Source organism: Eschscholzia californica, unplaced genomic scaffold (assembly GCF_041429995.1).
Source record: "Eschscholzia californica isolate CP2 unplaced genomic scaffold, dmEscCali1.0.p SCAF_6, whole genome shotgun sequence".
Classification (NCBI taxonomy): Eukaryota; Viridiplantae; Streptophyta; class Magnoliopsida; order Ranunculales; family Papaveraceae; genus Eschscholzia; species Eschscholzia californica.
The window spans coordinates 36,972,659-36,998,110 of record NW_028238483.1 but is presented as its reverse complement, the minus strand read 5'-3'; the positions used below and the strand labels follow the sequence as shown (position 1 = coordinate 36,998,110).

General features: G+C 36.6%; 4 protein-coding genes across 7 annotated transcripts; 3 read left to right on the top strand and 1 right to left on the bottom strand.

Annotated features, from left to right (window-relative positions):
• Nucleotides 1-100: 100 nt before the first annotated feature.
• LOC147534352 (putative phospholipid hydroperoxide glutathione peroxidase) lies at nucleotides 101-2,053 on the top strand. Its single transcript, XM_086646835.1, has 6 exons — nucleotides 101-497; nucleotides 934-1,010; nucleotides 1,118-1,179; nucleotides 1,294-1,412; nucleotides 1,517-1,684; nucleotides 1,775-2,053. The coding sequence occupies exons 1-6, from the start codon at nucleotides 192-194 to the stop codon at nucleotides 1,805-1,807; spliced, it is 765 nt and encodes a 254-aa protein (XP_086502961.1). The 5' UTR covers nucleotides 101-191; the 3' UTR covers nucleotides 1,808-2,053.
• Nucleotides 2,054-3,912: 1,859 nt separating this feature from the next.
• Nucleotides 3,913-4,869, bottom strand: LOC147534351 (uncharacterized). Its single transcript, XM_086646836.1, has 3 exons — nucleotides 4,712-4,869; nucleotides 4,556-4,617; nucleotides 3,913-4,193 (listed from the first exon to the last, which is right to left on the bottom strand). Exons 1-3 carry the CDS (start codon nucleotides 4,767-4,769, stop codon nucleotides 4,065-4,067), a joined length of 249 nt encoding a protein of 82 aa, XP_086502962.1. The 5' UTR covers nucleotides 4,770-4,869; the 3' UTR covers nucleotides 3,913-4,064.
• A 4,836-nt stretch (nucleotides 4,870-9,705) lies between these two features.
• Nucleotides 9,706-15,688, top strand: LOC147534350 (serine/threonine-protein kinase BSK7-like). 4 transcript variants are annotated; one of them, XM_086646327.1, is made up of 12 exons: nucleotides 9,706-10,058; nucleotides 10,306-10,370; nucleotides 10,577-10,864; nucleotides 10,948-11,165; nucleotides 12,072-12,207; nucleotides 12,929-13,062; nucleotides 13,156-13,261; nucleotides 13,362-13,447; nucleotides 13,650-13,838; nucleotides 14,006-14,158; nucleotides 14,313-14,426; nucleotides 14,896-15,688. In XM_086646327.1, the coding sequence occupies exons 3-12, from the start codon at nucleotides 10,786-10,788 to the stop codon at nucleotides 15,148-15,150; spliced, it is 1,470 nt and encodes a 489-aa protein (XP_086502453.1). In that variant the 5' UTR covers nucleotides 9,706-10,058; nucleotides 10,306-10,370; nucleotides 10,577-10,785; the 3' UTR covers nucleotides 15,151-15,688. The 4 variants fall into 4 exon arrangements, with proteins under 4 accessions (XP_086502453.1, XP_086502454.1, XP_086502455.1 ...); XM_086646329.1 differs by having other exon boundaries at nucleotides 9,869-10,058; nucleotides 10,462-10,864; XM_086646328.1 differs by lacking the exon at nucleotides 10,306-10,370 and having other exon boundaries at nucleotides 9,720-10,058.
• Nucleotides 15,689-16,911: 1,223 nt separating this feature from the next.
• Nucleotides 16,912-25,269, top strand: LOC147534349 (serine/threonine-protein kinase BSK7-like). Its single transcript, XM_086647629.1, has 10 exons — nucleotides 16,912-17,028; nucleotides 17,125-17,342; nucleotides 17,784-17,919; nucleotides 18,023-18,156; nucleotides 18,249-18,354; nucleotides 18,746-18,831; nucleotides 23,082-23,270; nucleotides 23,707-23,859; nucleotides 23,962-24,075; nucleotides 24,754-25,269. The coding sequence occupies exons 1-10, from the start codon at nucleotides 16,944-16,946 to the stop codon at nucleotides 25,012-25,014; spliced, it is 1,482 nt and encodes a 493-aa protein (XP_086503755.1). The 5' UTR covers nucleotides 16,912-16,943; the 3' UTR covers nucleotides 25,015-25,269.
• Nucleotides 25,270-25,452: the final 183 nt, after the last annotated feature.

Sequence of the window (25,452 nt, the reverse complement as noted above, 5' to 3'; positions counted from 1 at the left end):
TGAAAAGCATAATGTGAAGCTGAGTGACGTGAGCCCTTGCGTGGATACATAATAATCACACGTGTGCAAAATGTATTACGTGGACAAACATATGACTTACACGTGTAACACTAATCTTCACACCGTCACCTGTATAAAGATAAATCCTAAGTATTCTGTATTTGTAGCTGTGTCAAAGTTGCTCAGATTTCATGATCCTCTCTTCAAAATCGTCTCGTTTTATTCTCAGTTCCATAAACCCTAAATTATCTGCTCCAATTATCTCTTCTTATAAAAGTTTCTCTCTCTCTAACTCTAAAAAGTTCAGCTTTTCTTCTTTCTCATCTCCTTTATCATCATCTTCTTCGTCTTCTTCTGTTTCTTTAGTTAAAACAGGATTGTTCACTTCTTTTTCTTCTTCTTCCCCAAAACCCTTTTTTCTTCCTATAAGATCATTCTCTGATATGGCAAGTCATTCCAAGAAGGAACAGGGATCTATTCATGAGTTCACTGTTAAGGTCAGTGCGTTTTATCTGTAATTCGAAATTCTGTTTAGGGTATTATTTAATCGATTTAGATTCATTTATGTAATTCATTTATGTAATTAAGTTATATTCTATTGGAAAGACCTCTGTTTATTTTGGATTCAATCGAGGGAGGTTGATTTTGTTTTGCAATTTGATCAATTCTAGGGTTTCATATTTTGTATATATGAATTTGGGAAATTGGGTTATTGTTGAATTCTCGAATCGGAATGATAATCTATGATAATAAATTATATAATTTCGAAAGAACTTAACCTGATTTAATCAAGAGAGTACTTGAAAACTGGATGGACTTTGACCCTTTAGAATTTCGATTTCCCCTTTCTTAAATGTGATTAGGGTTCTCTATTCAGAGTGTTAGATGATGATTTATACATCTCATATATGAATCATTGTCTCTTACTTGTAGGATGCTAGAGGGAATGATGTTGATCTTAGCATTTACAAAGGAAAAGTTTTGTTGATTGTAAATGTTGCTTCTCAATGGTAAATTTTAATCTTATGTTCATAATTCTCCCCCTCTTGATTCTACTAGTTTCAATTATGGGTTGAATCAACTCATGGGTTATTTTGCTTTTGATTGTTTGGTGCAGTGGTTTAACAAACTCAAACTACACAGAGCTTGCTCAGTTGTATCAGAAATACAAGGACCAAGGTTTGAATGTCTTGTCTTACTTGTACCATGTTGTATATTTGGAATGGTATTGGAGGAATAGTATTTGGGTTTGGGAACTTATTAGTCTGATAATGTCTATTTTGTTGCTAAAAGGACTGGAGATACTAGCATTTCCTTGCAACCAATTTGGGGCACAAGAACCAGGAAACAATGAGGAGATAGTTGAGTTTGCTTGTACTCGATTCAAAGCTGAGTACCCAATCTTTGACAAGGTATAATTCATATAACCACATTGCACCATGAAACCGTAAAATGAGATAATGCAGAATGGATGTGTATGGGTTTCTCTTAAAATGTAAATTTCTCTCTTGTTTAGGTGGATGTGAATGGAGACAATGCAGCTCCGATATACAAATTCTTGAAGGCGAGCAAAGGAAGTCTTTTCGGAGACAATATCAAGTGGAATTTCTCCAAGTTCCTAGTCGACAGGGACGGTCATGTAGTTGATCGATATGCTCCAACGACCTCCCCTCTGAGCATCGAGGTATATAATCAGAGTTCCATTAGCTTATCTCTTCCTGTTTTAGTTTCTTTCTTTGTCCTGAACTTGTTTTGGTTTTGTGGGTTGTTGCAGAAGGATATTAAGAAACTGTTGAGTGCTGCCTGAGCCTGAAGATGGGGGGAGTACGGTGGTTTATTCAAGTCGTGAGCATTATAATGTAATAAAAGTGTCTAGTAGTTTGATGCTGAGTTATCTGAATGTTTGACTGTGGGATCAGCAGCAAGATTTTCTCTCTTTTTTTTTGTGTTTCTGTTGAGAGATGGGGTTTATTTAGAGTGATGTGCATGTATGAATTATTGTGCTATGCACGTATTCAGTTAAAAAATAAGAATTTCTCTCAAGTTGGTCAAATTCAGCCTGCAACAAACTTTTTATTCTACGACTCAATTTTGTGACTTTTGTCCCGTCTTTGACAAAACGGGAGGTATTTATGTATGGCACAACCTAATTTATATGACCACACAGTGTCTGTCGGCCAAGTTATCATGACCACAGTGTCTGTCGGCCAAGTTTTCTTTGTGCCGGGAAGCATCGTGGCCGGCATCTATACTAGGGGTGGAGTCTCATGTATGCCCAGTGTTGTGTAATTTGGAGCACTCAGCACTCGTCTCCCCGGGATGGTCACGATGTAGGATATCCCTTCAGGATGGCCAGGATGTAGGATATCCGCTCACTTCAGGATGGCCAGGATGTAGGATATCCGCTTATATTGGTACGATGTAGGATATCCCTTCAGGATGGCCAGGATGTAGGATATCCGCTCCCTTCAGGATGGCCAGGATGTAGGATATCCGCTTATATTGGTACGGTCGGACTTCATCTCCATTGGTTTTCATGTCCGCTGGTATGGCTGGACTTCATCTCCAGCTCCATACTGGAGTTCCTTTTCTCGTGCCCACATCACACGTAGTTCCGCTTTTATATTAAAATGAATCTATATTTGTATCTTCCATTGTTTGTTGTATGTTTTAAATTGACTGTTGATTCAACATGAAATAATGAAAGGAAGATGGTGCGACGTTTCTACAATTGCAAAAAAATAATAGTATTAGTGATAAGTGGGAAAATAGAAGTTTTAAGTGGGAAGCAAAATAAACTCTTTTACTGCCAACATAAATTAGATAAGTGGGGGCCTATTTCTTTTAGTAACTTGGATCAGGGAGCCTGGCACTCAACTGGCCCAATGGCGGCTAGCCCAATAGTTAACTGAGCAGGCGGGCATTAGGCAGCGGATGCTTAGAAATACCCAGCCTCTGAAACTGCTGATGAGAGTTTGTCCAATTTCTCAAAGCTTTCGTCAGAGGTTGGTTGCTTAAGGTATTTTACTCTGCAGGTGGTCTTGACGATGGTTGTGATTGGTGACGAGCGGTGGTGACAGCGAAGTACAACACTTCCCTTGTGCAATAGATTGGACAGGGGGTTGGATATCTTGCCTTCACAGTTATCAACACCACCACACATTTTCTTGATTGATGAAAGGAATTTGTCAAATAAGGTATCAGAAGCCACAACAAAAAGCAAGATAAAGTAACAGGAAACCCAGCTAGCGTCTGTGTTTTACCAAGGACCTCAATATTATATGGCTAACTCAAGTTATGTTCTTCGAACATCTTTTAATTGGTGCTCCAAGTTCTTTTGCTAAGTTTTAGTGTTCATAAACTAAAAATCGGCAAAACCCAACTAGCGTCTGCGTTTTACCAAGGACCCCAAGGTTCTAACTTCACCACATATTGATGATGAACAATGATCACAAACAAGCACAATTATAGAGAGAAAACCATAAACTGAATGACCCAGAATGAAGTTGCTTCACTTGCCAGCATCATTCCTTTAAAATCTATATAAATAGTAGTAGTGAATGAAAAAGGCCTACTTGGTACGATGCCTTGTTCAATCTCCCTAATCATCTTATTTTTATAGTTCTATCGAAATGATATTATGATGATGATGATGACAAGACGTCAATGAGTGTGAAAATAGTACAGCAAATTAATTTGTCTATAGATGTAAAATCGTTAAAAGTTATATCATCATGATGTAAGCAAAGAAATCAAATTAACGGTTGCTGAACAGAGGGTTCGTAATGGGATTTGCTTTATGGTCACATAACAACAACAGAATCGCAGGATTTAGGTTTCGAGTTTGTTGTTCGATTTTACCTAACCCATATATTTAAGGTCGATTCGATTAATGAAAGAAAGACAAATTAATAAGCAAGAACAAAACAAAATCTAGATTGAACATCTGCTTATGTTTTTTGTGAAGATTACAACGATAACTAAACTAACTACGTCTTCACTCTTCAGAGAAATATTAACTTACAAAAGAACGAAGAAATTACCCTTTTGCGAACACTCTCGAACTAACTATCAAGCTCCATTGCTTGGGTAGCTTTAGCCTTTGCCAATGCTGTCAATTTAGTCTTTACTTTTCTCTTCCCTACTTGAAAACCACCAGATCCCTTCTTGTTCTTCTTGTTACTACCATCAACCTTAACATCAAAAACCAACAAAATCAATACAAAAACAGAAAAAAGTTGAATCTTTTCATGAAATACAATTGGGGGTTTTTCACATTAAGTATTGATCTTAGAAATAGAAACCCAAGAGTGGAAAGAAACAATTTTACATACACTAACCCTAAATACTTGATTACAAACACTGATTTCTACACCCCAAATCCTAGACCCTAAAAACCCTAAACCCTTAACAATATATCAAGGAATCTAAAACATATCCCTTACAAGAAACCAGCAACATAAATCACAATAAAGGGATAAATTGAAAGTTTGAAAGCAATCAATGAAGAGAAGATGAACAAAAACAATGAATTGGAAGAAAGGAAGAAGCTTACTTTCATTTTTCCTTTCTTTGCTTGTAATTTGTTTTCCTTCTTTTCTCTTAATTCTTTCTCCTCTAATTAACAACATAAAACAGAGATTAATAAGACATGTAAATTAAGAATAGTTAAGGATTACAACTTAGAAAAGAATTTTATTAGGGTTTTTACTCTGGAGCTCGAATTCGTACTGCTTTTTCCTTCGCGATAAGCTATTCTTCTTCGACATTCTCAAACTCCTCTGCTTCTGCTTCTCCTTCTCCTCTCTAGAATAAGAACACAGTCGAAATCTGAAACCCTAGGACGAGGTTCTCTCTTATATGTAATCCAGAAAATACCACTGCTGCGGCTACAATTTACATATGTGCCACTGGTATTATTTGAAATGACTCATTTGGCCTCATAGCGAGTGGTGGTTTCTAGTAGGGGTGGGAATCGGGCGGGTATGGGCACCCGCGGGTAATTTTGAGTCGGGCTCGGGCGGGTCGGGTAAGTTTCTCCTCTGCCCACTCGGGTTCTCGGGCGGATTCGGGCGGGCTTTTCTGAAATCTCCTATGATCAAAGCCCACCCATGCCCACTAAAGCATCGGGCAAGTCGGGCTTCGGGCAAATCGGGCATCGGGTTTCTTTATCTGATATTTTTCTACCAGATCAGGAAACTTTAGAAATTTGATATTGTTCAAATAAGCTTCTCTAAACAAATTGATACCAAATCTTTACAAAACTTATAAATCAAGAATGAAAGAAATACTCAGATTCCGTAACATAAGAAATCAACAACTGATATAGATCTATATATGCAAACATGAGACTTGGTTGTCTTCCACTTTTTTTCTTGTCTTTGTATGTTTCATTAGTTCTTCTTTGTTCTTCCTTCACATCAAAATAATCTTAAAATTTGACCACTACATAGAGATGGAAGATGATCCTAATGACTTATTTAGTAGAGAAGAAGGGTGGCACAAGAAGGTCTAGTAAATAAGAGAGAAACGGCTAGAGAGACAACGTAGATTCTTTTTCTCTCTCTATGCTACCGAATTTCTCAGATTCAATGTGGTAAACTATTAGGGTTGCTTCAATGTGTAGTTTATATATCTTGGGAGAAACCTTAAATCTACTTTGGGCTTTATAGTGAAGTATAATCGACACTCAAAGTGATTGGCATCTATAGGCACCCGTCGGGTGAGCATATCGGGCTCGGGTATGGGCGGGGTGGCGGGCAGAGCTTTTCACCCGAGCCCGCCCACGAAAAATCATCGGGCTGGGCGGGTAGTACCCATCTTCGGGCGCGGGCGTCCATGGACATTGTCGGGCGCGGGTAAACGTGACGGGTATCGGGCTTTCGGGTAGAATTCCCACCCCTAGTTTCTAGTGAGCGTATGAGGTACATTTGACTCATCTTTCAAAATAAGAAGATTGTGCATCGTCGACCACGGACCACCCTTTCGTGTAACGGTTGGACACTCCTCTTAAGTTCATGATTTCGTGGGATGGAGTCTCAGTGGAAGCAGTTCCCATCAAGATTGTGCATCTACTTCAAAATCCGAAGATCATAAGCTTGATTTACAATTATAGTAGAAATCTATTATTCATTGGCTTGTTAAAAAGAGTATAAATAAACAAAAATGTAGTGTTTTTTATATGTGAAATCTACATATTTGACTCATGATCAAGGGCAAACAACTGATTGCTCTGTTGGTTGTGTGTTCACTCTGAATATATGGAAGTCACAGGTTTGATTTAGGTGAAAATTGAAATTCGTTATTTATTGACTTGTTTCAAAAGAGGATTAATAAAGAAAAAGTAGTGCAGCTGGATTTGAGATTCTCTTTTTTTTTTCTTTTAGAAATTTCATATTCTCTTGCTAATTACTTTTAAGAATCCTTATATGGTCTCTTCTTAATAACTTTTAAGAATCCTTATACGGCCTTCAAGGCTGCATACGCCGAGCTTATGATTAATCTAGTTGTCCATTCAATCCTAATGTAATCAATGTTGTGCTATAAGTGTATTGCCTCGTGAAGTGAATCTTAAAATGAGATTTGAGTCATATTTTGTACCAAACCCACATTTTATTTTATTTTTTACTTATGTTAGTGTTCGTTAGTATTTCAAATTCAAACTTAAAACTTGACTATGTAATTGGAATAGTCTCCATTAGATTTGGAATGTTCATTTTTTTATTCAACTTTTGGGTAATGGATGACTATAGATGACTTCCTTAGAAACCCTTTGTCATAAATGATTTGAATGACTATTCCCCCTCTGACTGGAACTAGTTAGACTGTGATTTCCGATTTAAATAAAAAAACAAATAGTTCTAGAATCAACATTATAATCTATAGACTATAGTCAGGGGCGGAGCTATGTGTAGACTAACCCAGGCTATAGCCTGGGTTAAGTCTAAATAAATCCGCACCTAAAACCTGACACTTAAGTAAACTAGCCCAGATGGTAAAGGCCGTGGCTCCCACATCTTGGTGCATAGGTTCGAATCTCCCCCAAAGCATGTTTTTCACTCTTTTTTGAACTGGCTTTTGAAAGGATAATTGTTGTTTGGTCCCCCAACTTATAAGGAGGTCAGGATTTTAGCCTTAATTCGTAATCAACTACCTTTTTGGCACTTAATTTTGTCCAGACTTCTTTTTTCACCCCCATTAATTTTTTTCTCCTATATTGTTGTATTTTAATAGTTTTCTTATTCTTACATTTTTTTCCTCCCTCATATACTTCATCTTTCTTTCTTCATCTTCGTCTTTCTCCACTTCCCTCTTTTCATGCTTCTCTCTCCCTCTTAGTCTTTTTTCACTTTTCTCTTTCTCTCAGTCGTTGTAGCGAAAGGGAGAGTCTCATTTGACGGTAAATTTTTTTCTTTGTAAATAGCTAGTTTAGAATGTTTACCACATTTCGTTGATTAATTTGGTTAGAGAAAAGAGTTTATGTCTTATTTTTTGTTTTACCTCAAATGTAATTAATTTTTTTTCGCTTGTGAACTCCTAGACATGTCTATTAGTAGAAACAAAAAATTATCATAAAATGTTAAACCTATGAAGCAATTTTAATTGAATAAACAAAAGTGTTTATCTTTTACAAGCACTGATACCTTCAACGTACAAATTAGTACGCAGATTTTATTTTAAGTCAGCCCTGCCTAGAACAAATTCCTGGCTCCGCCCCTGACTATAGTACTTTTTTTTTTTTGTTAAGAGGTATAGACTATAGTACTTGACTTCGCCTTAAGCGACCTAAATAACAATTCTCCTCCTGCCCACAAGTTAGTCCCATTCACGCCAATAATTATTTCACACGTAAAAATTAAATAAGTATTCTTTCATTTGTGTTTGGTATATACACCAATTCTGCATCACTTATGAGTGGTTCTCAAAAAGAGAAACTCCTAGGCCCTAGCTATTCTTGTGTGCATATCCTTATGAGTCCCTACAAAGTGATCATAGAGGACATTCCAAAACTCATCTCTCAAATTTTTATTAGTTTTTTAGGTTTTCCTTGTTCAAAGTTTACGCCTTTCTTTACTTTTAAAATGTTCATGTTGTACACCAATTAATGAATTTATTACTTCAACAAAAAAAGAAATAATGAATATATTTTACCTAAGTTAGATGATAGATGATCTAAGAAAGTGCATGACTAAGAAAATCATATTTTCTACTTCAAAATTTCTATTGGATTTGGAAGAACAAAACTCTCAAAAGTAGTGTTGCTTTTTGGTAGAGTAGAGGGCAATGGCATTGCCATGATTCATATTATTTTATAAAAAGACACTTGTTGGAATGAGCCAGGTTCTAACCAGGGTCCACCATGTTGCTTGAAAGTGGGGAAGAGACAGCTTGAGAGATAAAATGAGAGATTGGGTGAGTTGTGAGAATTTTGATGGGAGGCAAAGAGTAATAGGAGGTAAAAAAACAAAGGCCGACAATATATGAAAAAAAAACTGTACAGAAAAGAAAATCATGATAGGCAGAGATTATATTCGCTTCTTTTCCTATAGTCTCTAGACTTCATGGTATAAGTAAAAAAGACCTTTACATCTAAATTTTGAAGGAAGTACACCGAAATTATCAATTAAAATTTTTCATTTGTTATAATTGGAAGAAAATAGATAGACCTCTTAGACAATGAGTTTCTTGCATAATTAGTTATATTCGCTCCGTACCGTTCCCGTTACCGTTAGTTTAAATTTATCATATCTTTATCTTAACAAAAGATAAGCACTTAGCTTGAGTGGCTTATCCTTACATTTTTAGAATCCTATTCAAATGTTATTTAAACATATCATATCTTTTGAAAAGTGAATATCTCTCTAAGAGTGGTTTCACTTGGATGAAAAATCCTTCAACTACATATTGACAGGTAAGATTTGTAAGAAGATAAAAGGTAGTGCCAAAATTATTTCATCAAAACAATGTACACTAAAGAGGCCCCATAGAAAGGAAACATGTCTCACTTGGTAGGCAATTCATGATTGAAGCACCATATTTAAAAACAATTAAGAACATCAATCATGTTTATGGCTAAAGAGGTTGCCAAGGGCTGTTTTGTTCTTCTCTTTTCTCCAAAATATGATTCATCTCACTGGCTTGTCTACAAGTCGACTAATTTATTAATTATAAAAATATATAAAAACTCAAACATGAACACGAAAAAATCAGACAAAATGATGAATTGTTATATGAAGGTGAAGACCAATCTTCTGGGTCGCCATTGATATTGTCCGTTTTGACACATCTGGGTCTCACAGTTTTAAAAAATTTCAATAGGGAAGGGTGTTTAACCTCTTAAGAGGAGCCACACACTCCTTCTCAATACCAATGTGGGATTGCTTTACAACGCGAATTACTGTGTTATACTAGGAATTACCAACATATAAAAAACTACAATAAAATAATGACCTCACCAAGAATAATGTTGTTTATTGGGCTGGGTCGGCCCAGAAAAGATTGGTCTAGCTCAAGTTTCTTGTTGTGTCACTAGCCTGAATCCCAGTCTGGGCCAAAATTGAGCATGCTAAACCCGAGTTTTGCCACCCTAACTTGGTCGGATCAAAGTTGGTTTCGACCCACCGAGTCCGATAAATAACACTAACCAAGAAAGAACTACAATTTTTATATGAAAAAAGAAAACTACAATTTTCGATTGTTAATTATAGTAATCCCATTTTATTTTTGAACCTCCAACATATTGTGTTGTGAAGGAATAATTTGGTTGTAAAAAATTAGTGGTATAGTTTTTTTTTGTTGAAAGTAGTGGTATAGTTAGTCCCTTTAAAAAAACAGAGTAATATATGTTCCCTCAAACAAATACTAAAATGGAAAAGGGTGATAGTATATGGGGGATATGACCTGTAAATACTAGTTTTCTTTGCTTACTTTTATTTCTCTCTCTTAAATGTCTGAAACTTCCTTCTCTTTTGCTCTCTTTTTCTTCTTGAGTTTATTCAATGATCTGCATTTGATAATCGAGATTCGTTCTGCTAGGAACAAGAACAACAACTTTCAATGTAAGTTTTCAGTTTTTAATTCTTTTGTGTGGGTTTTTGATTAGTTCAAAGCTTTAAACTTTATTCCTCGATTAGTAAAAGTTATAGTATTTCCTTTTTCTAGAGAGAGAGAGAGAGAGAAAGTTTAAAAAGAGTTGTTGGGGGTTGTATTTTAGGATGTTTGTCTGCAAAAAGTTAGAAACTTTGTAGAATTTGCAGAGCTACTACTGATTCAATTGTTTCTGAGTAATTCCTTTTGTTTGAATAGCTTAAAATGGGTTTTCTCCTGTAACTTGGATGATGCTAACTGTGTTGACTAAAATGCTCGATTAGGTATTCTTTCTTTTTTTCCCCATGTCCACTTGTTCTTTTTATGTTTTTGGGTTAGACTAGAATTAACACTTTAATAAAGAAGAATTGGCAGATTGGGCTCAAGTTTATATGTCATTTTCAGATGTGGGTTGTTTTAAGATCTTATTAAATTGGGGGGTTTGAATTTCATTTACAAAGGATTTGAAGTTTAATTGTTTGTTGTGTAGTTTCTGGATGAGGTATTTGGAGTGTTAATGGTGGAAATTGTTTGATACTTGTGAGAGGAAAGTGAATTTGATAAATAGATTGGGTTTTGGTAAATAAAGTTGATTAAGTTCAGGGAGATACCCAAAAACTGCATCAAATAAACTGTTCTATAGTGACAGTTTTGAGATTCCAACATTAGGAGATTTAGGTTTCAAGTTCTGTTATTGAAATGGGGTGTGAGTGCTCAAAGTTCCGCCCTTGTTGGGATTCGCAGTTTAAGGGATCAATTCTTGAGGCTCCTGATAATGGTGAGTATAGTGACTTATTGAGTTATATATAAGTTCACTTTTGAGGAAATTGAGATTTGAGTAATGGGTTTTGTTGATTTCAGAGAACGAGAAGGGTGCAGCTGACGACTTGCCAGCGTTTCGCGAATACTCTTTTGAGCAGCTCAGAGTTGCTACTTCTGGGTTTTCAACGGAGAACATTGTATCTGAACATGGAGAAAAAGCTCCAAACGTTGTTTATAAAGGAAAAATAGACAACCATAGACGTGTTGCTATCAAGCGCTTTAATAGAAATGCTTGGCCTGATTCACGACAATTCTTGGTAATGTCTCTTAATTTTTTTTGTTAATAACCCCATATATGGAATATAATTGCTGAGTTCTTTTTAGCCATTTATGATCTCGAATTAGAAACATTAACTAAAAGTCACTAGTCTTGAGTTGTCTTTGGACCTGCCTCTTAATTTGTTTAAGGTCAAAGTTGTATTTTAGCCTTCATTATTCAAATTCACTCTTCCCCACAATACTATATCCAATATTATGCCTAATGTATTTGTCAATTATGAAAACAATGTTATCTAAAAAGGATGCTGGTAAAACTGTAAAAGGTGTCTGATAAATCAAGTGGAAAAGGGCCAGAAGTTCATACTACTATTCACATTAGTTTCTTGTCATTGTTATTAGACCATTTATTTTTGTTTACAATCTTAAACTTTGCGATCAACCATTGACGCGCTATATCCAAAATGAGTTTGTAGACATTCAACTCAGAAACCAATGGACAAGGAGTGTTATGTCTTAATTATATTCTTGCACGCCACTTCAACTGTGATTTTTTTTAGCTTATCACATGTCTTTTGTTGGGTGATGGAGAGCGCGTATTACCGTTGGGCGTATCAAGTTTGATCCTTGCTCTGATATCATATTAAGTTTGCAAACTCCAACTCAAAGCCACTTGGCATTGAGTGGATAGGTCTAAGATATTATATCTTTTGTCACGAAATGTACCTCCATGTGGGACTATTCTGAGCTAACCTCCAGAAATTTATGGTCATAACATGTCAGTTCGTACGCACATGAGTAACATAAAAAAATTCACATTATAGCCACTGTAGGGAATCCAACAATTATCAAGCACATGCAAATTGCAATATTAAATGGTTGTAGGAAAACTATGATCTTCTCCCTTTACCACACAATATCTCTAAAATTTTCTCTTATAAATTCAGGAAGAGGCAAAAGCAGTTGGTCAGCTCCGTAACCATAGATTGGCAAATTTACTCGGTTGTTGCTATGAAGGTGATGAGAGGTTGTTGGTGGCCGAATATTTGCCCAATGAAACACTTGCAAAGCATCTTTTTCATTGTAAGTCTCTTATCGCGAAGTTGAACATTCTTTAACGTTTTCACCTACTTCAGTCATGTCTTCCTGGCATTTTCTGTTTAGAAGTCTTATTCAGTATGATTAGGTTGACATGCTACTGTGATACTTTCTTCAATTTAGGTTTAAGTTCTTACTTCTCTCTCTCACTCTCTCCGTTGTGGTTGAGGATCACTTTTGGTGTACATGCAACTTTCTTGGGGTGTTATTTGTTATTCTTGACTAAGTGGTACATCAGGTAGCATTCACGTGACAAGTACCTATCTGTCTATCACATAATACCAGGGGTAAGTGTGACGTTGTCCAATAATATGGAAAACGGAGAAACATATATATATATATATATATATATATATATATATATATATATTTATATATATATATATATTCTACTACCCCCTGATATCGACAAATACATGCAGCTTATATTTATAGGCATGCATGATTTCTAACAGGCGAAATGGATTCTTTTGTACTTATTTACTGTCAAACAATAATTGTTTCAAGCAATTGTATGTGTCATCCATGTGGGGAATTGTCACTGGCTGAGGTAAAATCTTGTCATCTTCAAATTCAGGCTCTGGCCCTTTTCAGTAGGAGCCTGCAAGATTGTTTAAGTTCTTTCATTCAGTTAGTTGTTCTACTTATTAAATATTCAATGGTAATTTCATAGCCTAATTACTCAACTACCTTTTTTCTCGTGCAGGGGAATCACAACCTATGAAATGGGCAATGCGATTGAGAGTGGTTCTCCATCTTGCTCAAGCTCTCGAGTATTGTACAAGTAAAGGGCGTGCCCTTTACCATGATCTTAATGCTTATAGAATTTTATTTGATGATGTAAGCATCTCTTTCATTCATTAATTCGAAAGTCATTTTATAGTGGTGGACTTTATTCGTATATTTGGCTAATCGTGGGTTAGCATTTTACAGGAGGGTAACCCTAGACTTTCATGCTTCGGAATGATGAAGAATAGCAGGGATGGGAAAAGTTATAGTACAAATCTTGCCTTTACGCCCCCAGAGTATTTGAGAACTGGTAAAACGATCACAACCTGGATTTGTTTAATATGTTATGAAATTTTTTAACCGTTGGTTCATATTTGCTGAGCTAGTTTCATTTTTTTCCTCGTGCGTAGGAAGAGTAACGCCAGAAAGCGTAATATACAGTTTTGGTACTATGTTACTTGATCTTCTTAGTGGAAAACATATTCCTCCCAGTCACGTAAGTTTTCTTTCCTTTCCTCTCGATACTGATTCTGCTGCACCAAATTTTGGTATCGAAAGGACACCGGACTTAACGAGGCTAACTCTTATCTACTGGACCGTGACAACATTATCCGTCTTGTAGTTTTGGTAGGTTTTTATTGCTTTATTATGCTTTTTTTTTTCTGTATCTAATGCTTTGTTGCATAATTTTGATTCAGGCCCTTGACCTTATAAGGGACAAGAATATCCAGATGCTAACAGATTCTTGCCTAGAAGGCCAATTTTCAAACGATGAAGGGACAGAATTAGTACGCTTAGCTTCTCGTTGTTTACAATATGAACCCCGAGAACGACCAAACCCGAAGTCTTTAGTGGCTGCTCTAACTCCTCTTCAGAAGGACACCGAGGTTAGTTGTCTTCCTTCCTCGAGTATCAAAACATTTACAATGGTATCTTACCAGTTACCACAACTGAGGCGTTGGGACATGAACGACAATTATTAGGTTGTCTGGGTAGAAGTAATGCACCTAGTTATTCTGATCAAGACCCTTCGGCTTACTTGTTTTTTGAGCAGATTCCTTCTCATGAATTGATGGGTATACCATATGGTGCTACATTCTTGCCTCTCTCACCATTAGCTGAAGCTTGCTCTAGAATGGATCTGACTGCAGTTCACGAGATATTAGAAAAGACTGGGTATAAAGACGATGAAGGAACTGCAAATGAGGTTAATTTTGAATATTTGGAAATTAAATCTCAATTCTTTTACTAAATATTCGATCTAATTAGTCGAAATTAATGTTAGCCGAGTTTCAATTAATTTTTTTTGCATACTGGGTTTGTTGGATATCATTCCAACGTTTTCTTTTCTTGTTATGCAGTTATCTTTCCAAATGTGGACAAATCAAATGCAGGAAACACTGAACTCAAAGAAGAAGGGTGATGTTGCTTTCCGTCACAAAGAGTTCAAAGCAGCAATTGACTGTTATACCCAGGTTACCAACTGTTAACTTTTTTAAAGAGTCCACCACCCTTTGGTGCAGTGGTTGGACACCCCTCTTAAGCCCATGAGGTCGTGGGATCGAGTCTCGGTGGAAGCAGTTTGCCATCAAGATTTATCCCATGTAATTTAGGCAATAAATATAGTAAATAACGAAATAAATTTGTCGGGCTTTAGACGTCTTTCATTAATGGTTTAAATTAGGCGGTTATCGTGCTTATCACATCTTCATGATGTATCAGTGCCTTGTAACGACTAACGTAGATCGTAGTCGATTTCTCAAAAAAAAAAAACTTTTTTGAAGATGAATTGATTCTTTTGATATATAAGATTGGTTCTTGCCATGGTTTAAGATCTTCTTTTATCCAAGCAAATGTATCGGTTAGGTGAGGGCACCTTTCATAGTGTCACCACTGTTTTACTGTTATTTCATCTTTAAGCTGATTACCTTTTTCTACGTGCAGTTCATTGATGCTGGAACGATGGTTTCTCCTACTGTCTGTGCACGTCGTTGTGTCTGTTATCTACTCAGCGACATGGCACAAGAAGCTCTTACTGATGCAGTCCAAGCCCAAGTCATATCCCCTGTTTGGCCAACTGCTTCTTATTTGCAAGCAGCTGCTCTTTTCGCACTTGGGTTGGAAAGTGAAGCCCAAGTTGCTCTCAAAGAAGGTTCATCTCTTGAAGCCAAAAAAATTGCAGAAGCTACCAAACAATAAGATAAAATCTTTTCGCTTTCTCTCTATAATTGCCGTCTTTTTGAAGATAATTCTTGCTTCCAAAAAGAGTGTCTTATTTTCATTTCGATACTGTTATACTTGAAACGATGAAAAGTGCATCTTCCGATTTCTTTCTATGAGCATTCTGAGTCTAAAGTTGTCGTCGTCTGAAAAGGATGTGGATCAAATTTCGAAAGGGGTAGTGGGTAGATGGCATTTTCCTTGAAAACTGCCATTTTTACAAGATCAAGGAGGAGAAGAAAAAAAAATATGAAAGTGTTTGTCAAAAAAGAGGTTGTATTTTGTGTACAGCAACTACTGGGTTTAGCCACAGCTGATTACTCTGAAATTTGAGTGGTTTTTTATATGTTGTATTTTTATGTTACCTTCTTCGGTTTGCTGTTTCAGACTTTCTTGAGTTGGAATCATTTGGTGTATAATGGAGTTAATAGAAAGAAAATTGGATTGTTCTCTTTGTAGCTACTCTTTTCAGAACTGAAATTTCTATAACTAAATAATATATTGTGAAGTTATCTTATACTTGTTGAGTGTTAATTTTCTATCAGAGGAATGTTTGATTTTTAGATATGTGGTTCTGTAATGAACTTGATATAGATTATTCAACTCTTCTAAATGATTTGGGGTTTTCTACTTTTCTTCATATTCCAATTCCAGATTTTGAATCACATAGAAGATGAGAATACAGGAAAACTCAAATAGATGACTACAAATATTCTTCTTCTTTAGACTTTTAAGCAATGTTTTAGGACAGTTTTGATATTGGAGATAGCTTGCAATCTTGCATTAGGTTTTCAGCTCAACACTCACTTTCCTCTTGGTATTGATTGAAGGGACATGTCAGTATTTTCTTAGGTAGGGACTCCAAATACTAACACGCACTATGCAAACCAATATACGGAGAACGTATACAACTCGAAGCGGAATGCTCTGATGATTTGTAGAACTTACACGGCTTGACACGAAACACTCTGATGTCGTGCCGGTGTGTGTGTGCGGCGTGCTGTACAGACTTTATACGGCTCGAAACGGAATGCTCTGATGCGGTGCAAAACGGCTCGACACGAACGCTTCGATGTCGTGTCTAGTCTGGGTGTGCAGTGTGCCGTGCCAACTTATACGGCTTGAAGCGGAATGCTCGTATGTTGTGGAGAACTTACACGGCTTGACAGGAAACGCTCTAATGTTGTGCCTGGTGTGGGCATATTTTTGACACAACACGAGATGCTTCAACCACTACCTTTGAATCAAACTTAATTGACTGTTTTTTTTTTTTTTTTGCAAAGTCCTCGCGGCAACCTTTAGAATGATCCGCCTATAACTTTTGTCAATAAAATAGATTTCTAGTCTTCCAAAAGATAAAAAAAGACTAATTTTGAAATTCTTTTATGGGTTTGATTAGAGAAGTTATTTTAATTCTAAATTTATATAGAGAGAGAGAGAGGAGAGAGAGAGAGTTTAAAAAGACTTTCAATTGTTTGGGTGGTTGTTTTTAAGATGTATGAACTGAAAGTTGGAAACTTTGGAGAAGCTGCAGAGATGTTTAAATGGTCGATTAGGTATTCTTTCTTCTCTCATTTTCACACATATACAGAATTAACAAGTTCACTTATCATTTTTAATGTTAACGGCTTTGACTAGAATTATTAATTTAAAGAAATTGAAAATTAGACTCAAGTTTGAAGGGAAATTTTATAGGAAAATTGTATTTAAAGATGATTAAGTTCTGGGTATTGGAAATTTGGGAATTGTAGTGGAACTGGTCTAGTTTTAAGATGGGTTGGAAATGCTCCAAATTTAGTCCTTGTTGTTGTTGGAATCCACATATTAACAACTCAGTTCTTGAAACATCTGATTATGGTGAGTGAAGTGAAAATGTTGAGTTTGATTGAAAACAAAATTATTTGATATTTGAGTAAAACTAGGTTTTGTGATATGGGTTTTGTTGTTTTTCAGAGAATGAAAAGGATAAAGCTGGTGACTTGCCAGAGTTTCGTGTATATGCTTTCGAGCAACTTAGTGTTGCTACTTCTGGCTTCTCGGCGGAGAACCTTGTGTCTGCATATGGGGAAAGAGCTCCAAACCTTGTTTATGAAGGAAAAATCGATAATCATAGGCGGGTTGCTATTAAGCGCTTTCACAAAAACGCTTGGCCCGATTCACAACAATTCTTTGTAATGTTCTGCACTTTCTAGTTTAGAAACCTATATGTGTGTGTGTGTGTGTCTGTGTATATATGTATGTATATACATATTAGATCATCATCAATGTTTCTTTTGCCCATTTTACGATTTCCAAGTAGGAAGTTAACTACTAGACCTTGAATTGTATTTAGACTTCCCTTTCAATTTGATTTCATGGTGGAAAATTGTTTTATAGCCTATCGTTTCATTTCATGGTTAAAAGAGGCAATATGAGACATACGTAGTTCATGTATTATGACAATTGTCCTTTATAACATGCACACTAGTATGAGGTGTCAGACACCATGAGTAGAAAAAGGCCAAAAGCGGACACTTTCGTACGCATAATTTCTTGTCTTTGTTATCGGGTCATTTGCTATCTTCTCTCACCTTACTACACAATATCTCTAAGATTTTCTCTTATGAATTCAGGAAGAGGCAAGAGCAGTCGGTCAGCTACGTAACCGAAGATTGGCGAATTTACTTGGTTGTTGTTATGAAGGCGAGGAGAGGTTGCTTGTGGCAGAATATATGCCAAATGGTGTACTTGCAAAGCACCTGTTTCTTTGTAAGTCTCTTATCTTCACATTCTCGATGGTCCTACTTAACTATTTCCTCCTAGCACTTCTTGTTCAGAGTTCTTATTCGGTATGACTATCTTGTTTGTGTAGGGGAAACAGAACCTTTGAAATGGGCAATGCGACTGAGGGTGGTTCTCCATCTTGCTGAAGCTCTTGAGTATTGTACAAATAAAGGGCATACCCTTTACCATGATCTTAACGCTTCCAGAATTATATTTGATGATGTGAATATTGTGACCATCCTCTTACTCGAAGTCAGTTGTGGTTGTTGGACTTTATTTATGCATTTGGCTCATCATGGATTAGCATTTTACAGGAGGGTAATCCGAGACTCTCATGCTTTGGGATGATGAAGAGTAGCAGAGATGGGAAAAGTTATAATACAAATCTTGCATTTTGGCCCCCGGAGTACTTAAGGACTGGTAAAACTTCTTATTCTTTTAGTTTATTGCTTTCAATAACTTTATGTGTTAAAAACAAGAATCAACAATGAGAGTAATTAATAACGAATTATCGATCAAACCAATATTGAGGAGTAGCATCAATATGCAAAGAGACGAATATCACTAAGATGAGTATCAAGATACACCTCAACCACTTTTCTAAACATTAGTTCTACTAGCACAGGACACCTATAGGATTTCCCGAAACACTTTGTATCCCTTCGGCTTCCAAATCATATGACAAAGAGAGAGGTTTTAGGCTTTTGCCTTTCTTAAAGTTTTTCGACTCGTAGAATTTTGTTTCTTTCTTCACATTCTTAGGTTCTTATTTCATTTGCTGATACGGTGTCATTTGTTTCTTCACATGCAGGAAGAGCAAAGCCAGAAAGCGTAATATATAGTTTTGGAACTGTGTTACTTGACCTTCTTTCTGGAATGCATATTCCCCCAGGTCATGTAAGTTTTCTTTCCTTACCTACACTGTTAGGCGTTAGCATTATTATTGGACTCGATATGAATGAGAAGAGGTTATTCATTGATGTAGTCATGTAGGATAAATAAGGGATTTTATATTGGCATGGAAAAATATATATATATATATATATATATATATTATATTTGAAGAAGACAATGGCAGGAACCATTATCTTTGTGAACTCTTGGTTGGGGCACAGTGACTAGCTAAGATAAGATGGTGAATTTCCTTGTACATGAGCGAAACCACTTCAGCGTGCAAGTGAATGAGTAGTTTATCATGACAACCAGATTAGTACATTTAATAGAAAGTAATACTCTCGAGGTATTTGGAGTCTAATTAAGTGATTAACGGCAAAGGGTAAAGAGGAATCAGTATGTCGTATACCCTAGAGATACCACGTACTCACATTGTAGCGTATCGCGTACCTGTACCACGTATAGGAGGGAACTGCGTTTCAGGTAATATTGGACCTGTACATAACATGCCCCCCTTAGATATTGGCTAGGCCTTTTGGGTGGCTTTGGCGCCTATAATAAGGTGGAGAAGCCTTGGCGGTATAGGGCATGCCTATGCCAAAGAAAAACCTTGTACCATGTGGAATTAAGCTAGTGGGAGTATGTGGTGCCTAAATCAAGGACAATATGGTTGGTATTGAGACAAGTTGATGTAGACGCAGCGGAAATATAAAAACGATAAATAAAGTAAAGGAAGAACGGTAAAATAACTGAATAAACTTAATAAACTATAAACTTTGATTTGGTTTTATCTTCAATCTGAATAATAAAATAGACTAAACCTCCTTTTATAGAATAACAAACTTTCCTAGATAGACTCAAACTAGGATTCCTAAAATAATAAAATACTCAAGACATAGAAACTTCAAAATAAAGAAATATCAAATTAAAGTAACTTCCTAATCCTATACTAATTAAAACTACTATTATGGCCGAATAGGATGTGGGCACGCGTGGACGTGGGCCCACATGTTATGCGCCTGCATCAGCACCCTGTTCCCCAAAAGGTTCGTCCTGAACCGATTGATTAAGGAAAGTTGGATGTATCTGCACAAGATGAATACCAACAAGGCGATTCGTAACGTCCACTTTGCACGAAAGGTGCAAGAAAACCAAAAGACACCAACATGGACTATATCCGTAGCTTCAATCTCATAGTTCAAGGAATCTCGAAATATCGATGGTTGGAAATAATCCTCCAACAAATTTCTACATCTCCCGTCATCTAGTAATTTGAAGAAGAAGATTACATTCAACGCAATCGAAAAACCCAAGTCAATTAATATTGCCATGTTTGGCCTCCCGTGTGGTAAGGTGAAGCTCCATCCACCTCCTTTCATTAATGCTATGTTTCTCAAGTAAAGACTTTCATGTGATGAAGCCATTGAAGATGATGATGATTCTCCGTCAATTACTTTGTATGTAGGCATCTTTGTAATAGTTTCAGTTGATTTTTCCCCCCTCTCCACTGAATTTACAATTGACTTCATAGTAATATACTGTGATGAAGAAATTGTTGATGGATAAGATAACAAAACATAACTATCATTGACATCAATGTTAGTAATAAGATCTTTGAGCAAGAAACTTTTCGTCTTCATCCAGTAATCTTCAGACGACGATGATGTTGATAGATTGCCTTCATGATGAATTTGATTGAATTTAAACTGTCTACTTGAGAAGATTTCATTAGGATAAATATGAAATACAAAAGCGAATTTAAAGTCAACATCGAAAGTGGGATGATCTCCAGTCTTTGTGTTATGATCACTCGATGAAGGATCATAACGAAATTCTTCATTATCTGCTAACATCTCAAGCCAAATTAGTTGATTATCTGCATATAGTTGAACTCCCCAATACCTGTTATCTGTTGAAATTTTGCCTTTAAACCTCGTAGAAGTGGTAGCATTATCAAGTTGTGATCGTTTATTTGAAGACCATGGGATACTACTATTATTTGAATTCGAAATAGGTTTCTCCCGTGATAATGAATGAAGGTTTGTATGATCATGGGGAGTCGAAATTGTCAAAGCTCCTGGATCTCAAATAAAATCAAAATTATCTTCTTCGAGAGAAAAGTCGTGGTCTTCCATGAGCAAAGGAATGCCTTCATAAGGCCAACCCCAAAATATAAACCTCATAAGAGAAACATCGTACGTTTGAGTTGGATCAGTGCTGACTGCTTCCCTAATGTTTTTGACTATTGATCGATTCTCAAAGTCAGCTTCTTAGAGAGTCTCAATTAACTGGTCTTTTCCACACGATTCGAAAAGCTTCCTCTCATCAACTTTTCTTCCCTTCACTTTGACCTTTTCTTCTTCTATTGCTGAGGAAGATTCATCTTCATCTTCTTCAGTTTCAAGGGAGTTTGGCAGATGGTAGGATTGGGGTCGGTTTATTGGGTTATCGTTTTGGTTAAGTTGTGGTGAGAAGTTGGTTTGTTGCATGTGAACGGTATTAGAGTATGGATTGGGTACTGTTTGTGGTGGTGTATTAATTGTAGGGTTGGTTACTGTGGGGTATAAGTATGGTGTGGTATAAGTATGGTGTGGTAAGGGGTAGGTAGGGTAAAGATTGGTGATTGATGATTGGAGGGCATATATTGTAGTTGGCAGAACTGTGGTAGGGTATAGGAGGTAAATTATTTAGTGGTAAACTAGTGTTGTTAGGCCCTATTATAGTTGGGTGAATAGTTACTTGATTAGGCTTATAGGTTTGTTGAGAATAATCAGTATAGGAAGGGTGGAGGATATGGCCGAGTGGGGAGATGGTGGTATGGCCAGTTAGGGTTTGGGTACTAGGTTCTGTTTGGCTATGGTGGAGGAAAAAGTTTCTTTGATTTTCTAAAGGAAGAGAAGTATTCGATGGAGTGGCGGTGGTGGTAGAACTTTGTAACGAAGATGGTGTAGTGGGTTGATGTGAAGAAGTGTGATTGAAGATAGTGGATGGTTGGGTTGTTGTAGAAATAGGAGACGAGTTTCGACAGATACCTTCGATTTTGACTGATAAATTCTTGATGGAATCATTGATTTGTTCAAAGCGACGATCGATATTGTCGAATTTTTCCATATTTTCCTTCTTGTAATTTTCGAAAGCTTCTTCCAATTTTCTAACCGAGGATAACTTCTTGTTGATGTTGTGCCATTCGGAGGCAAAAGTTGGTGTCCTCTCTTTAATTGTTGTAGCAGGAACGGTAGTATTAACCATTGTGATTGGTTAAAAAAAATGGCTCTGAATACCACTTGATGTAGACGCAGCGGAAATATAAAAACGATAAATAAAGTAAAGGAAGAACGGTAAAATAACTGAATAAACTTAATAAACTATAAACTTTGATTTGGTTTTCTCTTCAATCTGAATAATAAAATAGACTAGACCTACTTTTATAGAATAACAAACTTTCCTAGATAGACTCAAACTAGGATTCCTAAAATAATAAAATACTCAAAACATAGAAACTTCAAAATAAAGAAATATCAAATTAAAGTAACTTCCTAATCCTATACTAATTAAAACTACTATTATGGTCGAATAGGATGTGGGCACGCGTGGACGTGGGCCCACATGTTATGCGCTTGCATCACAAGTGTTACATCGAAATGTATCAGAGCCGAGGAAGGCTCTCTCTTTAAATGGTGATGGATGATGTGAAATGAAAGTTTCACTTGCAGAGCACTTAGTCCCATACTAATAAAGACCTTTAAGGCATGGGTTGAAACTTAAATTGTCATACATCAATCTTTTGGGTAGATTTGGCTCCTATGTAAGTAAATAGGAGAAGCCTGTGGTGGACTAGACAAGCCATTCCGAGGAAAAACCTTGTACCTTGTGGGACTAGGCTAGTGGGTCTAAGTAGCGCCTGAATAACGAACAAAAAGGCTAGTATCGAGACGTATTACATTGGAGGCACTCTTAAATGTAGTTATGTATGAGTACTTCTTTGGTAGGATTAGCTCCACCTGTGCCTTATGGTGTCCAATGACTCGATGAGGTCAACATCAGGACACTAGACGAACTGTATTCCCGAGATCCCATTTTATAGGAAGCTCAATCAGAGACACAAATAAACCCAAATATATTTATTATTTTCTCCTTTAATTCTCAAAGTAAGAAACCTCAATGACATGATTTATCTTGTCGTTTTGATAGGTCTTCCTTTGCTTTGTTATGTTTTCTGCATCTAATGTTTGGTCATATAATTTTTTATTCAGGCCCGGGACCATATAAGGGACATGAATGTTAAGTTGCTAATAGATTCTCATTTAGAAGGTCAATTCTCAAACGATGAGGCGATAGAATTAATACGCTTGGTTTCTCGATGTTTACAATGTAAGCCTCGAGCACGACCAAATACAAAGTCATTGGTGGCTGCTTTGATTCCTCTTCAGAAGGACACCGAGGTCAGTTATCTTCCTTCTTTGAGTAGCAAAACATTAATGATACAACTGCTGAGTTGTCGAAACATGAACGACGATTAGTTTGCCCGGGTACTGTCTTGAATGTGGGTCTCAAACCCCAAGCGCGTCAAAGCGGTGGTCGTTATTATGTTCTTTTTCGATTTTGGGAGAGTTAGTGGAGATGCAGATTACTGGGTTTGTGGGGCATTGATTCAGAAGCTCCTGAGAAATCTCTATAATCTAGTTCTTTATACATAGTGAAATCATCGTGTCATTGTTCGCCATGGATCGAGTAGGTTTTACGACCGAACTACATAATCTCTTGTCTTTCTGTTTGTGATTGCTTACTTCTGTTGTTGCTTTTATGATTTTCTTGTTTTTTGTATAGAGGAACTTATTATTCGGACCAAGATCCTTGGACTTATTCCTTTTTGTGTAGGTTCCTTCTCGTGAATTGATGGTTATACCATATGGAGCTACAGTCTTGCCTGTTTCACCACTAGCGGAAGCTTGCTCAAAAATGGATTTAACTGCAGTACATGAGATCTTGGAAAAGACTGGGTATAGAGATGATGACGAAACAACAAACTATGTTAGTATTGAATGCTTAAAAATTTTATCTCAAAAAATCACCGACAAATCGATCTTATCTTCACTCTTACTTTGTTCCCACTTTTCATTTCCTGTTATGCAGCCAGTTTTTTACATGTCTACCAATCAAATGATGGAACTTCTGACCTTAAAAAAGAAGGGTGATATGGCTTTTCGTCATAAAGAGTTCAAAGCTGCTATTGCTTGTTATACCCAGGTTCTAATTGTTAACTTTTCTTTAAAGATCCATCAAATTTTTTTTAACACAAAAGATTGGTTCTTACGACGGTATAAAATCTTTATTCAACGCAAGATGTAATAATTTTTTTAAAATGAAAACATAATAGGTTGATTCTTACTTCGACCAGTACACCTTTAGATCTCTTACACTCCCCCTCAACTCCTTCCTATGCATGAGTTTGCTTCTGAGATAGAGAAAACTTGAAAGCTGGAAGAGGAAAGACCTTATTAGAAATATCAGCTAGGTGAAGAGAAGTTGTTACAAAAGCAGGGCAGTCTCGAGAGTTCCATTTGCAACTAAACGTCTTATGATGTTCCTTTAAGATATCGTAGAATCTTTTTAACACGTTGAAGATGAGGAGGTTTTGTAGAATGCGGAATTTGAGGGACATAATAACATTGGGACACAGACAACCCGCTTTGGTCCCGGGTCTACCCTGTTTTCTTTGTTATTTACTTCAAAAGAGATATCAAGCCTTGTTAGCATAAGGTACTAAAGAGCACTAACGATATTTCTGTAGACGGTGATATGAGTCAAAGTTTCACCTTCATACAAAGAGACCCTATCCTAGGACCATTTGGGATAGGAATGGAGCACTTTAGATCTCATACAGGTTCACACTTGAAACTGATTCCTGCCCTTTTCTACTTGCAGTTCATTGATGCTGAAATGATGTTTTCTCCCACTGTATGTGCACGTCGTTGTGTCTGTTATCTCTTCAGCGACATGGCTCACGAAGCTCTTAACGACGCAAAGCAAGCCCAACTAATGTACCCTGTTTGGCCCACTGCTTCCTTTTTGCAAGCAGCAGCTCTTTTCGCACTTGGAATGGAAAGTGAAGCCCAAATTGCTCTCAAAGAAGGTTCATCTCTTGAAGCCAAAGAAGCTTCACAAGCGTACTCTTTTTCCCTGTAATTGAGCCATTGGATTCTACTCGAAAAATAATTCTTGTTTCCAAGTGGAACGACCACAAGAAAGGCTTCTTCTTTTCAATTTAGTACTGTTATACTTGAGACAATGGAATGTGCAACTTTCGAATTTTTTTGAGCTTCGTGGTCTGTTGTTGTAGTCATCTGATGTGATTGGTCGATGTAGTTGCACATTTTTGTAATGAACTCAAAGAAGATCATATGCACAATATAAAAAGTAATTGACATCGCTAGATAATAATTAGTATAACGTGCAAGATAGAACTGTTTATACAATATGGGTACGAGTTACACCTAGTTTGCTAATCAAACTAGACTTGTGTGGTAAACTAGTGATTTAAGTAAAGATATAGATGGACGAATCAACACTGAAGTAAGTAAATTATACACTTGTATTGGAGACAATAGAAAATGGGTTGGGTTT